This window comes from Macrobrachium nipponense, chromosome 27 (genome assembly GCF_015104395.2).
Source record: "Macrobrachium nipponense isolate FS-2020 chromosome 27, ASM1510439v2, whole genome shotgun sequence".
NCBI classification, from domain to species: domain Eukaryota; kingdom Metazoa; phylum Arthropoda; class Malacostraca; order Decapoda; family Palaemonidae; genus Macrobrachium; species Macrobrachium nipponense.
The window spans coordinates 19,495,710-19,511,068 of record NC_087216.1 but is presented as its reverse complement, the minus strand read 5'-3'; the positions used below and the strand labels follow the sequence as shown (position 1 = coordinate 19,511,068).

Genomic DNA, 15,359 nt, shown 5'->3' with positions numbered 1-15,359 from the left:
CAGTACCATCTTTGTAAGAATACAAAAAAAAGTTATAACCATTCTCTTAAGCCGTTTGCATTACATTGACATTACATTTTCGTAAAACAAGTTCATAAGACATATATCGTTTTGAATATTTGATTTTCTACACAAAAATAAGATTTCTGGGATACAGTATATATATAATACATCATAATTTCTTTTTGCATATTTGATTGGTTTCTACACAGAGAAATAAATAAGATATCTGAGAGATATATATAAAAAATACATATAATTCTATCAGTCTCCCAGAAGTAACTTTAACCGCCATGACCATGTCTGACCACAGTTGCCACTTCGTCTTTTTTGTCTGTCCCGTGTACAGGAGATCCTTCAGAGCCTGGGCCGGAAGCGCCTGATGGAGGCGAGGCACCAGACTTCCAAGTCGGGTTCCTCGGGCTCCAGCAAGAGAGGGACCCCCTCTCCCAACAAGGACGGCGGTCCCGACGACAAGAACGCGAAGAGGATCGTCAGCAGGATACGATCGGACGTTTCGGCCATCAGGAACGCCTTCAGGAGGAGTAAGGGCACGACGAGGTGAGCGACTTTCATCTTTAGGATGCCAGAGAATGGTGGGGGAGGGAAGGGAAGGGCTTAGCTGCTCTCTTCCTCCAAGCATTGCGCTTTGATGTAAATATTTATTTTTTTTGTTTTTTCGTCTGTGTACACTTTTTAAGTCTCTCTCTCTCTCTCTCTCTCTCTCTCTCTCTCTCTCTCTCTCTCTCTCTCTCTCTCTAAACTGTACATACAGTATGTAAATCCATGCACAAAAACGGGCAGTATACACACAAGCACTGGCCTAACTTTCTTCAACTTTGCCACAACAACTGAACTGGATAACTGGACAGTTTCAGTCCTAACCTCAGAACCCTCCGTTAGATGTAATTTATTTTCCGCCATAGAATATTCGACGTACGAAGGATCATTTCATGTGGAATTACTAACTAATCTCAGTGTTCTAAAGCAAGTGATGCCCTTCAGAGGGAATTCCCAAGAGGATTAATTAGGCTTAATATGAGAGTCGGTAGGAATGAGCTCCTAAGCGCATTAACGATGTACGTTGCTTGGTGAAAATTTTGTTAGGATGTGTATGGATACTGAATTGGGTGGTGTATATACTTTACCGGCCGTAAGACTCTGACATTTCTGTAGAATGAACTTTGTGAGACATACAGATTCTTTGATTAGTGTCAAGTTAGTAGCTTTCCATATGAAATAATGCTGATAGGCCTTTAATACGCAAAGCAAGCCAGCATCCAGGAAATGAAGTGCCCTCATGTGACAAAAGAGAGCAACTAAAGAGACGAGAATAAGAGATATGAAATAAAGGTATACATCAACAAACACATTTGTGCCTATATATACGGTATAAAATGGAAAATTCTAATACAGTTTTACAATAAAGGGAATGTCAAACGACTCTGACGATCCTGACGCCTCAGTAGACTGTGGATACTGACGCCCTGTGAGGTGTGAGCACCCCATCGTTCAAGACAGTACAGACTGAAGGCGATGGTGGAAGTTCCCGATTGATTCAGAACAAAAACAAAAAAATTATGGAAGATAGACAAATTGAGTGTCGCCCTTACTGCTTGAATAATCCATAGCTCTCCAGCTGTGATTGGGATGTTTGTAAAGAGCTGTGAAAAGAGGGTTTGGATTCGAAGGTGACAAATTTTTCATTGTCAGTTATTCAAAAGTTCAGTGTTAATTATGCTACAGTGAATCATGGACTTTGAACATGAGATGAAAACCGGCTATTCAACAGTCATGTTTTGCATGAATATAGCCACATACCCTTGTGACTACAACACTTATTACCCTTTTTCAGAAAGCAGTTAAGAAAAGACTCGAATTAACATCGATGAAAAGTTGTGGAAAACCTATATAATTTCATTCTTCATTGATTACATTTGACCGAAATATTCCATCGACCTATTTTAATGAGCTTAGAACAATAATCTTAATAGAAGTGACTGCTTGAAAAGTTGAGTGAATCGAAAACGCATATTGCAACATTATTGCACATGATAATGGGGTTAAGCAACATAACTGGGGTTACGTCATCCACGAAAATCTTTTGAAAGATGAGTAATGCCTGATTATGAGTAATGAATTTTCAAAGGTAACCGGATATTGTGTATGGAAAGGTGAGATGTTTTCTTGCTCATTTGTAAAAAACAGTTATTTAACCGAGGATCCTCCATAGCAGTTAACAATGCAGTTCCTGAGCATTCATATTTATAGAGGTAAAGAACTGGCATTCTCTCTCTCTCTCTCTCTCTCTCTCTCTCTCTCTCTCTCTCTCTCTCCTCTCTCTCTCTTTCTTTTACATATCTCGTAACGGCCGCTTGTCCTATTAAAAAGGTCGTTTCAAGAAAGTAATGTATCTTCAGCGAGCAGCCCGTAAGTGAGCTCTCTCTCTCTCTCTCTCTCTCTCTCTCTCTCTCTCTCTCTCTCTCTCTCCAGATCGAGAAATTATTGTTATTACTGAAAAATCATAGTTTTCGTGGAGCGCTCATAAAAAGCCCTTATCTTGCGAAGCTGGGTTCCAAAGAATAAATTGCATGGCTATTTTGTATAATAATAATAATAATGGTGAAGGAAAACGTAAATATGTATTTTTAATACAGATTTACATTCACACCATTGCGGATTTCTTCAGCATTTTAGTGACTCATGCTGTAATAATAATACATTTTGACATAAAATACGGAAGATACTGATTTTGGAAATGTCCTTCCTTGTATTAACGAGGCCTGTGACCTATCCCGTGTCTGAGGAGGCACTGGACACAGTCACCAATGAGGTCACATGTGCTTAATCTCGAAGTTCAGCGCGAATTAAAGAGCCTCCCTGTTATCTGCTGGCTGCAGTGTTTGGCCGGGCCTTCAGGCGGAGACCTTATAGAGAGAGAGAGAGAGAGCTCTGTCTCCTATAGACAATTCTGTATGTCTGGTTGCCTTAAATGTAATTTGTTAAGGTGTTGCTGAATTTGGGACGAATTTTGAGTCTGTTAGATTTTGTTGCTGAATAGGTTTCAGTGTTTATATACACACATGTATGTAGTGTGTATGTTATACATACAATATATATTTGTGATATATATTTATATTTATATTATATATAATATATATGTATTTTCTGTACACATATATATGTGTATGTATGTATGTGCGTGTTATAAGCATCGTACCACGTTCAAACATTTTACTCTCAACAATTTCCAACCCATTAAGATGTAATGAACAGCCTCCATTTTTGAGGCTGCTAATTTTGAAAGTGTCATTAAAGTTGTGGGTTCAAACATAATGCTGTATATTTGATCACCAGAGAAACAAGATTTTTTTTTCTTTTATGCATTTAAAAAAAATGTCTTATTTGGGATGCCTATGACATATATTTATCTGTTTGATGGGGACTTAATTGTTGCCAGGTGATTTGAATGTAAATGTTGATGATGCTGGGAGAGATGGGAAAGGTTGTAACTTCGAGTGCCAAAATATATGAGGTTCGTAATAGCATTTTTAAGGTAATTCGGAGAGAGAGAGAGAGAGAGAGAGAGAGAGAGAGAGAGAGAGATTGTAGTGCAGTTGAAAGAGCAAATGAAAAGATGTAATAATATGAGGGAGGTTTGTAGGTGAATAAAAGCCCTAATATAGAAAAATATGATAAAGATAAGAGTAGTGACCGATAGGTTTTCTGAGGAAATGTAAAGTGTGTTAATGAAGTGAAGTGAATACAGAAAGACAGATGTGAACAGGGATCACCGAATATTAGATACAAGTGGAATTGTTTCACCATTAATCATTTCGCTTCTACGTAGAGTTAGTTTACAGCAAAAGGAGAGCTCTAGAATATGATTAACAAGAGGGGCAGTGTTGACAAAGCAAAATTTTCAGGTGGCTATATAAAATGTATATAAACATTAGTCAGTTCTTGTCAGGTTAAGAAATATCATATGTTGGGTAATATATACTGAAAGTTCTGGGTTTGTGGCAAAAACACACGTTGAGGTAACTATAAAAGGTGATGGGGTGTGGATTCATATGTTTGAATGACAATTGTTGAAACCATTTTTTTTTATACCCTGAGATATTTGTTTTGCTGTAAATACATTTGTCTGTGTACAAATTAACTAATTTTTGTTTTTCCCTGAGAGATTTACTGATGCCACCAGGAGTTCGTGTTCATTGAATATCTGTAGATCTGTTCAAAACATATTGAAATGTTACGTGTTTAGAGTACCTTTTACAGGAAATCCACTACTTTTATTCATGTTCAGTTGTTAACCTTGCACGGCTGGCTGAGAGAGAGAGAAAGCTCACATGCCTACTTATCCAACAACCAGAGATTTCTCAATAATGCTGAGTTATTTTACCATAGTAAATGTGTAGATAAGCGGTGTTTGAAAAAGCCTCTGGAGAACAGAAGTCTTCATTTTCTGTACAGCATTGCTCTGTGATACGAACACTTTCTCAAAATATACAAAGCTTAATAATTAAATGGGCTTCTTAAGCACAGCTTTGCGTTCCTACCAATCTGCTTAACACGCTCTGATCAATGTATCTCTATAATATTGCCTTTGCTTATGCTCAATCAATTTAACCAGTCTTTGCCTCTGATCCTTTTGCAGGCTCTCTCTCTCTCTCTCTCTCTCTCTCTCTCTCTCTCTCTCTCTCTCTCTCTCTCTCTCTGTTTTCTGTCACCAATGTGTACGTTACTCTGCCCTCGGATTCACCCACCACTTCCTTTTATTTCTAGGTACATGGAAACTCTGGAACAAGACAATTTTCCAGGGAGAAAAACGTAAGGATCTCGTTTGGTCTTTTGATCCTGCACTGGCTGGTATTGATCCTGCTTTTATCCTGTCAAGTTATAACATGAGAATTTTTGACAATGATTATGATTTCTGAGTTCATTTTATTATTTTGGTTTTAGTCCGTCCATTTTTATTTTTATTAGTTTGTCTCGTGTGATGCTCCTTCTCACACTCGCCTGATGTGGAGATTGTGATGTCTTTTCAGATTTTTTGGAGTTTAATCTTTCTCTCTTTTTCTCTCTCTTCTCTCCTCTTTCCTTTTTCCCACCCGATACCGTAATTTTTCTGCACGCAAAGGAAGGGGAAACTACGCAGTTTCCTACTTTCGTATATGAGTTTTTTTATGTCCTGCAAGTCGATTATCTGGTAGGAAATTGTGCGTTCCTGAGTACTGTATATGTAGAGACGTTTATCATCTTTTTATTTTGAGTTTTGTTTGTAGACGGCACGACAGATTATGCAGTCGAATGCGTCTTTGTCTCGTATATATATTATTTTTTGTATGATGCCAAAGTAACAGTGTTGTGCCATGCAGTCTGCTAATGAAATAGTTAAAATAGAGTTTGCAGAAATTAAAGAAGACACTCGGTAATCACTCAGACTAGTGAGATGTTAAACGCATCAGTGGTGCCTGGAACGTGACCCAGGGTCACCGCTGAATAGTTTTTAAATATTGACACCTTTTATAATTCTGTTCCTTAGTTGAATAAGTAAAATGCTCGTGACTGAGCCATAATTCAATTTGACTTTATAAATATCCAGCCAGAATAAATAGAGACGGCTGTTATCCATTTATACTAGTAAGAAAATCGTATTAACACCTTTTCTCTAATCCCAGGGATTATACCTCTTAATTTTGAAAGTCGCTTTAGGAAATGTATCATGAAAAGGATTTTGTTTTCTGATTCTGACGCGGTTGCTTAGTTATTAAGCTGATACGTGCTCTTGTTCAATTCTACCACAAGAGCCCGTGTTGACATAAGGCCAACTTAATTTGACAACAGTATTATACTAATTATAAAGATTTAGCATTTCCTATGGCGACCAGAAGGCGAACTTAAACTAAAAATATATACCTTCGCTTTCGTCCAATTTTGTGCATTATTATTTTTATTTATTTAATTTATTTTTGCTTTAACTTCTCTCACATATGTGCCCCATTATTACAAGCATCGTATCTTAGTTTCTAAGGTAAATTGTTTAATTGATGCCATTATTTTACTTCGCACTTGCTTGGTAAGATTATTCAAGCAAAACATATACACACGCACACACAAAACACGAAGTCAAAAGTTTTGTTTCAGCTTATATTGAGATTTTTTACCAAACATACTCATAAAAACATACATGAATATATATATATATATATATATATATATATATATATATATATATATATATTATATATATATATATATATATATAATAAGGGCAGTCAACAGGTTACGTCAGGTTTGGATCTGGACTACGGCGCTTGCCTCATGGCGCTGTTAACTACAATGTTCAGTGTTGTAAAAGGATTTACGGCGCTGTAACAGCACTGTAAGAGCTATTTATTCCCATTATAATTACGATAATTTGGGTTAAAGCGATTTTCGGCTTGCAACGCCCTGCCAGGAACAGAACCCCCCGCTGTAACCCGGGGACTGCCTGTGTGTGTGTATATTATATACATATACATACATACATACATACATATATATATATATATATATATATATATATATATATATACACATACATACATACATACACATACACATACACATATATACACCTATTTGTATCATTCAGTTTTTGCATTATGAGCATACACATTTCTCTTCATGATTATGAAACTACCTCAGAGACGCCAGTGCTATCTCCACTGAAACCTGTGTTGACTTATGGCTGACTGTCTGTGGACCAATGTTTTAGCTATTTTTGTCTGCTTTTCAAGGGACAACGAAACCATGGAGCTGGAACCTCTCACAGGAGACCACAGATCGAGTACGGAAGATGATGGCCCAGCTGTCAAACGCATATTAAAGTAAGTTAAAGGTTTTTAAGGGATTATTCAAAGTATCTTTAATAGAGCACAGGTTTGGAAATGCTGCCGAGGTACCACGCCAACTGAGAACCCGGTGAAGGGGCTTTTTATGTACTCAGTAATGCTTGTTAACCATAACATCAGATGAGGTCTGTTTAGTTATTAAGACGAGACATAATTGTGAATTGTGAACAAGTTATTGGCAAGCATATTTTTAAGGGGACTTGTGATATTTGCAGCTGAGGTATATTTTGTAGAACTCAGTAATGATATTTCAGCATTGAATATGGGTTTTATTAGCTATACAGAAATCTTAAGCTGTACTTTGGAAGTATCATCTACATATTACCACAGGAAGTAAGTGAGTAAGTTAAGCCTCACAAAATGTTTCATATTGAATAAGAATTGGAATTAGAGTTCGTCCCCACTTACCAAGGTAGCAAGGAAGTAGACAGTCATTTTTAGAAGTACCAGGCATTTAGGGAGCCACAGTTTTTGTGTTTTTTATATAAAAGACTCAACAAGGAGCCGAGCTATTTAAATCTATTAGGCTGCAAAAGTTAGTATCTCAAGGTTTACCAGAATGGACTAGGCTTGTAGGTAGATAACAACACTGGACTGTGGATTCGGCTGATCGGAAGGACTACTATTAGTTTCTAGATTTAGAGGACTTTATGGAAAAACCTTTAAATATGGTATTTCGCCTTATTAAACATCTACATATGTCAGATTGGCATAAGGAAGTCGGGTTAAAATTTTAGTTTAAGTCTCAGGTTGCCTTACAAAAGTTAGGTTAATATTCTAGTGTAAAGTCTTGAATCTATTTAGCAACTGGGATTAAAAGATTTATTATAGGATACGGAGAGTCCTTTAAATCAGAAAGGAAAAGATACTGCTTTGTATGTTTCCTTGTGTTAATGTAAAACGTGATTCCACTTTGGTTTAAACGCAACATAGTCAAAGGCAGGTACAGCCCCCTTCTAGGAATTTTACGTTGAATGTCCCTTTACGGGATCACCAACAGGAGACCATTAGATCATAATGGATATAAGACCTTTTAAAATGTCCATGTTGTAGTGTATATTCATGTCCATTTACGAGAATAACCCTTTAGTTGATAAGAACATGTTAACCAGTCTTGCTTATTTTGTTAAGTATTGATTTTACATTTGATAGCTTTTGTCATTTTTTGTATTTCATTGCTTCAGAAATGTGAGAGTATCTATGTGCAGTAAACCCTCTTGCCGAAGTAGAGTTTGACTATATCAACATAAATATCTCCACTAGGACATAAACCCCACACTCCAAGCCATTTCCATCATTGTTGTCATAACCTCATCACTTTGGTTTTGCCAGACACCCAAGCTTAAAGAAAACGGGATCCAAGGTCATCAAACGAGTCTCATTCAGGTACAGCTGGATGTGTGCTTTCAGAGCTCTCTTATCAATATCATACTCCACTAGTCTCACTTCTTAGCCCCAACCACATTTAAAGAAAGAAATATCCCCCATTTCAGTAGAGTTCTTTTTGAGCTTAAGAAACACAAGAATGTCTTCTTAGTGGATGTGTATATTTGTTACTTGGTTAATTAAGGAAAACTCCATTAGGTCATTTGCAGTCAGTGTATCTATCCATGAATAAAGATTAGTCCAGTTCAACACCACTTTATGATTTGGAGTGAATACTTGTTAGATGGTCTGCATATCAAATCCACCCCCCCCCCCCCCCACACCTCCACCCCACCTACAATGCAATGCCATCAGCATGACAACATTCCACAAAAGTACAGAGAAGATGCAATTTGTTGTCAAAATGACTGCTTCTGCAAGTGAAGGCTGTGTTGTCATAGCCAATTTATGGCAGATGTTTTCCTTGTTTTATTGGCTCTGACTTCCATTTGGTCATCCATTCCTCACTCATCTCAGAACCTTCTGTCAGACGAGAATTCCTTGAAAAGCAGAACAGTCATATGACGACCACCTTGCATCTAAGCAACCACCCCTGACAGTAATCAGTAGGAGACTTACTATAGAGCAGTTTGCCTCTCAGAAGCATATGACGTCCTATAGGCCGCTTTCACTTCTCAGTTGTTTTCGATCATATTCACTTCCAGGATGTCATCTTCCCATGTACTTCACGGGTAGCCCTCAACCGTTTCGGTGTACAGAAGTTGTTTTGTGTATATTTGTAGTAACTGAGACGGTTAGAGAAGTATTTGTCATGGCAGGGAATTATACACGAACTCGGTGTAAATCATCTCTACCAGTGGATAACATCCTGTTGTTTTGTATACATGTATATATTGTTTGATGTTCTTATAATTATGTTAATATTGATGTTGCTGTACACAGTATACTAGTGTGGGAAGTGTTCCTTAGCATGACTTGGGACCAATACCTTAGCAAACCACTTCTCCCCGTAGACATCCTAGATCCTTAATGACAGAAATTCGTCATAACTTTAGAACCTGTCATGAATTTTATTATATTACTGTTTCATGTAGTCCAGAAAATATTGATCAACATTTAAATAAATAAAAATGGCTGCATCCTTGATATTTGGCCACAAAACAACAGCCAGCTTTGATTAGTATTGCATAATACACTCGTTTTGTCGCGGAAACATAACTCGTATTAAGAACAGATGCATCCTTTTCTAATCTTGATGTTTTTTTATTCCTTGGAATGTAAAACCAAAACTATGATAATCTGAGACATAAAAAAATAAACCCGAATATACCGAAGTAGATGTGATTGTATATTCGTTTTAATCATGCTTAGTGTTGGTGTATAGCAAGGCAGCGCCTAATTTTGCTGCTTCTGTTTTGGAAACCGTGTTAGTGGTAGTGATTTCCTATCGTAATTTGTGAAGAACGAGCAGGAAACGAGTCTTCGTCTTCAACTTTTATGCCTTCTGTCGATTGTGAAGATATTCCTGTTGAATAAGATTCGTCCGTAGGACTGAATATTTTCTGCTTGTTGTTAGCAGAATGGTCATAATGATGTTCAAAATTATTTTGAATGATTTTGTCGTTCGGAAATTCAAATGATGTATTATTGTTGTCAGTGATATATATATATATATAATATATATATTTATATATATGGATATTATATATGTGTGCTGTGTAGGTGTGCGTGTGTGTGTGTCGTGTTGTATATATATATATAGATATATATATATATATAGATATAATATATATATATAATATATATATGTATATATTGTTGTGTGTGTGTGTGTGTATGGTGTGTGTGTGGTATATATAATATATATATATATATATATATATATATATATATAATATATATATATATTATATATATATATGGGTTGTGTGTGTGTGTGTATGTGTGTGTATATATAGATATATATATATATATATATATATATATATATATATATATATATATATATATATGTGTGTGTGTGCGTGTGTGTGTAATATATATTTTAATATGGAGATGACAGATATGAAATATTGCTTCCTCTCCACCATGCTGTTTCAGGTAAATTCGTTTAACCAATGATATACATACCAAATACGTCAAGACTTTGTTTTATGTTGTATAGGTAATCTGTTTTATAGTATATTAAGATAACGTTACATTTTACCACTTAAAGACAGTTTTTCTAGGTACATCTTCGTGGTAAGTTGTAATATTTTGATGTTTGTTGTACGCAAAATAGTGAGCTGGTTTAGTTCACTGGAAGAAATGAAAAGGGGAAAAAAAACATTCTTAGAGCATCTTCAAAAAATCATGCCAACTGGAAACGACAGAGTTTGCATTCTTGTAAATTATTGTAATTAAAATGGTAATTCAAACTCATGAACGAATTTTTAAGTTATGGACGCAACAGTTATGTTTTAAAACGTGACAGCATTAACAAGCTAGAGACAACAAAAGTGATATAAAGATCATGACTTTTTAAGTTAAGAACTGAAAAAAACATTATACATTAGGAATGATGGATTTTGTAAAACTCTCGAAATGAATGGAATTGGAAAATGAGGAGATAAAACTGCGATGTTGAAGGAAATATGTACACATTAATCTTGTTAGTGAAATTGAAGTATGATATTATAATTTGGGGAAACACTTGATGAAGAGCCAGTTGAGGAAGTAACAAAAACCAAGCAGTTTCAAGAAGTTGAAAAATATGATTAATCCAAATTGTTTAATTTTGGTCCATAAATACTTGGAAAAACTTGGCAACAAAAGGCCAAGTATATTTGTTTGTTTAGGATGTGTATGATGCATATTTGATTTTTAAATCATAATGAAATGAATAGCCAACCAAAATTGATAACTTAGTAATTTTGCTAAATTTAATTTTGTATGCATAATATTGTAACATCAAGCAGCCTTGATTATCTGTTTCTCTAAGATAGTTGTCTATTTTGATGTGAACCTTATACTTACATGTCCATATGCAAACATTAGTCTGCATCGGCTTAGTTTTGAGTGCCAACTATACTTTTTCTATATAAGTGGTGTATTTATTCATATTGACTTATTTTGTAATGTGCACTTTGATATGCTTTCGAACATTTCATATCTTGTACATAAGTGCTTTCTGCAGCTGTAACCTTAAAATTACCTGATTTACAATGAGCCAGGGTCTAGATACAAGAGGTCAGCCGACTTACAGGTGTTGGTGATGTGTATGATGTCATTTGCAATAAAGGAATAAGTTGTGACAGCTCTTCGGCTGACCTTTTGTGTATAGACATCATGTAAAGCCATCCATAATGGGAAACAGAGTAACTGACATATTTTTCGGTTTTGCCAGACATGCCAGCTTAAAGATCCCTGACCTTGATGGTAGGAAGAGGGTCTCCTTCAGGTATTATGTGCTTCGACTTTTAAATTTATATTTTAGGTCTAGAAAAAGAAACTACCCTTCTCCCTAAATATCTAAAATGATAGACATTTTAATACTGTTAGAGAGTGGAATTATTTTTTCATGGAAATTTATAATTTATGCACCTTTGTGTGTGTGTGTGTGTTTATAAATGTGTGAAAGGAGAAATCTGGTGATGAGATTTAATGTGTGTGTATATATATATATATATATATATATATATATATATATATATATATATATATATATATATATATATATATATATATATATATGTACATATACATACACACACACACACACAGGCAGTCCCCGGGTTACGATGGGGGTTCAGAACATCGTAAAAATCCTAAGAAAACCTTATTTTTAATGCTTTGGGTGCATTGAAAACTATTTAAACTGCATTCTTATTGCATTTGTCATAAAAAAACCTTCAAATATTTATTATTTTGCATTTTTGGTGTCATTTCTTTTGCCAAATCAGCATTGTAGGCGTCGCAACCCTGGAAATAATGTGTGATGAATATAGTTGAGAAGTGCCTTAACCTCGGAATGTCGTAACCCGAACCTGTCATAACCTGGGGACTGCCTATATATATATATATATATATATATATATATATATATATATATAGACTATATATATATATATATATATATATATATATATATGTGTGTGTGTGTGTGTGTGTGTGTGTGTGTGTGTGTTTGTGTGTGTGTATGTCAGTAGAAATTGGGTGATAAGGTTAAACGTGTTTGCGTGTGTGTAAATGTGTGTAGGTAAAAATCGAATGATAAAATTAGAAGTGTCCTTGCGTGTGTGTGTGTGTGTGTGTATGTGTCAATGTGAGTAAGTAGAAATCAGACTTGTGTATGTCATTGTGCCAGTATTGAGAAAGGATAATGACCCAGCATATTTTTTCTTACGTATTTATAGCTTCAAGAAATATTTTACTTAATTTGTACAGATAGCCCACTAAAATTCCAAACCATTTTACCAGAAGAACGTACTCTTCTTGTATGTGACAGATTTCATATATATTGCATGATTCTTTCCACCTCGTATTTACAGCGCACACACAGACTGTAGACTTTCAGATGAAATTACTTTTGTCATGAAATTCATAATGAAGTTAGTCATATTCTGCAGTGTTAGTGACAGAATACTTCCTTGTTAGAAACTTAGATATTATATCAATAGTCTCGTTCCTAACGTATGCCTCTGATATGTTTATAACTAACGAAGCCTATTTAGTGGGCCTGTAGAACAATAGATTTCTTTTGTTGTTTTATAGATCAGTAGATTAGTTTTTGATCAGTTTCCACCGAAGCAACATTGATTTCTTATACGGCTATACTAAGGTGACCATAATATTTTATTAAAATTGACCTGGTGACCCCAGTTCTTAAATCAGGTCTACTTCTGTAACACTAGTTTTTAATTCATCTCTGGTCTGGTGATCCTAGTCTTTTACTCGCTTCTACTCAGGTGACGCTACTTTTTACTTCATTTATGCTCTGGTAAAACTGGTTTTAATTCACTTATCGTCGGTGACCTTCTTTCTGAAGCTGGAAGTTAAGGTGACTTTAGTATGAACTCGTTTCTCGTGTCTTTATTACTTTTAAATATTAACACCAGGAGACATTGCTGTTTAAACTTTTAACATCGTCAGGTAACCATATTGTTATAGTTTCATCCATTCTTTTATTCGAAATGAAAAAACTTAAGTCTTTGTATATATAAAAGGTATCTCTTCATAAATCATGAGAGGGAATGTAATTTTTGTTAAGACTGTAGGTGTATACTGCATTTGTGATTTTTTATCCATATCTATGTGTAGAATTTATATTTTTTATCAATGAATAAATCGACTTGATATTTTATCTGTAAAAAAATACATACACATTTGATAAAGTGTGCGTTTGCATAAAGGTATGTTTGGAAAACTTTAATCAGTTGTATTGATGTTTCTTTTCTTTTTTTCTTTTGTGTCACACGGGAAAATACTTTTAATTGTATAATTTATTGTGCAGAGTTGACACTTAAAAAGTTTGGTTGAATTATATTTCTTTTATATATAGAAACAAAGTAAATTCTTGTAGGATGCAAAAGTTATAATTATATGTATGCATAAATTTTCCTGAGATGCATAGACTTATTTGATAATGCACATGACATACATTAAATACAGTTATGTAGACATTTTTTTTATTAATTCTGGTACCTTGGTCCTGCCAGACATGGAAGCCTCAAAATCCCTGAAGCTGCACCAGAGGGTCTCAAGAGAGTCTCTTTCAGGTACATCACCTGTTTCGTTTCATTTTCATTTTTATCATTCGTTCTTCCACTATTTATTTCTCCTCTTTTGGTCTTTTTAATAATAAATGAAGAATTCTGGGACTGGCATCATTGCAAAACTGTTTTGAAGCAGCCTGTGTTACCTAGGCCTCTGATAACTAATTTTTTTACTTTATTATGCTGTTTAGAATACTGCATTTTTTAACTTTATTCAGACAACTTACTCTTTCATTTTTCATTTCATTCTATTTTATGCATATTTGATTAATATTTAATACTTGAATTCTTGACCGCTTTTAATCTTTATGTAAATTCACATTTAGTAAAGGCGTATTATGTAGTCAGATTTGTAAATAATACTGTATTGTAGGATTTAGGAATGAAGTTTGTTTACCTTAATGGAAACTTTAACTGTGGGCGAATGAAAAGATTAACAAAACAGTTTAATTCGAGCGCGAAGTTTGTACTTCATCGCTTTACAAGAATGAAAAAGTATATGCCCTGCAAAATTAAAATTGCTTTGGTGTAACGAGCTATGTAAAAAGAATGAAATGGTTGACTGTTAGAATATGTTAAGTTGGCTTTCCATTTTGCCAAAATTAACCAGATGAAAATGTGAGGCATATTTCAATTCTTGTGTTTTAAAATACTATAAGCCTTATTTTATATAGTTAAATTTTGGTTGATATTTTTTATATACAGTATATATATACCTACTATATATATTAATTAATCAATCAAGAGCTAGCTTGTTTTGGATGGTAATTAGATTTAAAAATGAAGTCCTCAGTAGTATATATGTAGTGTATTGTTATATACAAGAAGCTTTTGCCAACTTGATCAGTAGGCCTCTTCAGCCTGATACATTCCTTTGTTAGATAAAAATTCAGATGAACCGAATATCAGCTGACGCAGGTCAATTAATCCCATGATGCAGTAGCAATATGCTTTGTACGTCAAAGGACAAATTCTATATTAAAAAAATAAAGCAAATATTTATATTAGTTCTTTTGTCTGGTCACAACTTAGTCTTTAATTTGCATTTAATTCAAGTCTTAAATCATGAGTTGCTTATCCTACGTGCTATGGAGGTCACAAATTAGTCAGTATTTGTAAGTCTGATTTATATGGTGCCAAGCCAGGTCACAGGTTCATATCAGGTTACAAATCAAACATATACCTGTACAGTTTTGTTTTAATTTCATGTTCTCTATTGACTCATTCAGACACACAAGCATCAAGAGACCTGAACCAGAAGGCATCAAGAGAGTTTCTTTCAGGTACAGAAGAAAAACCTAATATCTGTGATGAGTTTTTC

At 34.7% G+C, this 15,359-nt stretch overlaps 1 protein-coding gene across 5 annotated transcripts in view; it reads left to right on the top strand.

Annotated features, from left to right (window-relative positions):
• LOC135200888 (uncharacterized) overlaps positions 1 to 15,359 on the top strand; it is a 1,536,981-nt gene that overhangs the window by 1,479,535 nt on the left and 42,087 nt on the right. For all 5 annotated transcript variants that reach the window (XM_064229627.1, XM_064229624.1, XM_064229626.1 and 2 more), the window contains 7 exons: positions 350 to 561; positions 4,789 to 4,833; positions 6,786 to 6,875; positions 8,232 to 8,285; positions 11,671 to 11,724; positions 13,982 to 14,041; positions 15,268 to 15,321. In XM_064229627.1, the coding sequence (XP_064085697.1) occupies positions 350 to 561; positions 4,789 to 4,833; positions 6,786 to 6,875; positions 8,232 to 8,285; positions 11,671 to 11,724; positions 13,982 to 14,041; positions 15,268 to 15,321 (569 nt within the window). The remainder of the gene's footprint in view (positions 1 to 349; positions 562 to 4,788; positions 4,834 to 6,785; positions 6,876 to 8,231; positions 8,286 to 11,670; positions 11,725 to 13,981; positions 14,042 to 15,267; positions 15,322 to 15,359) is intronic.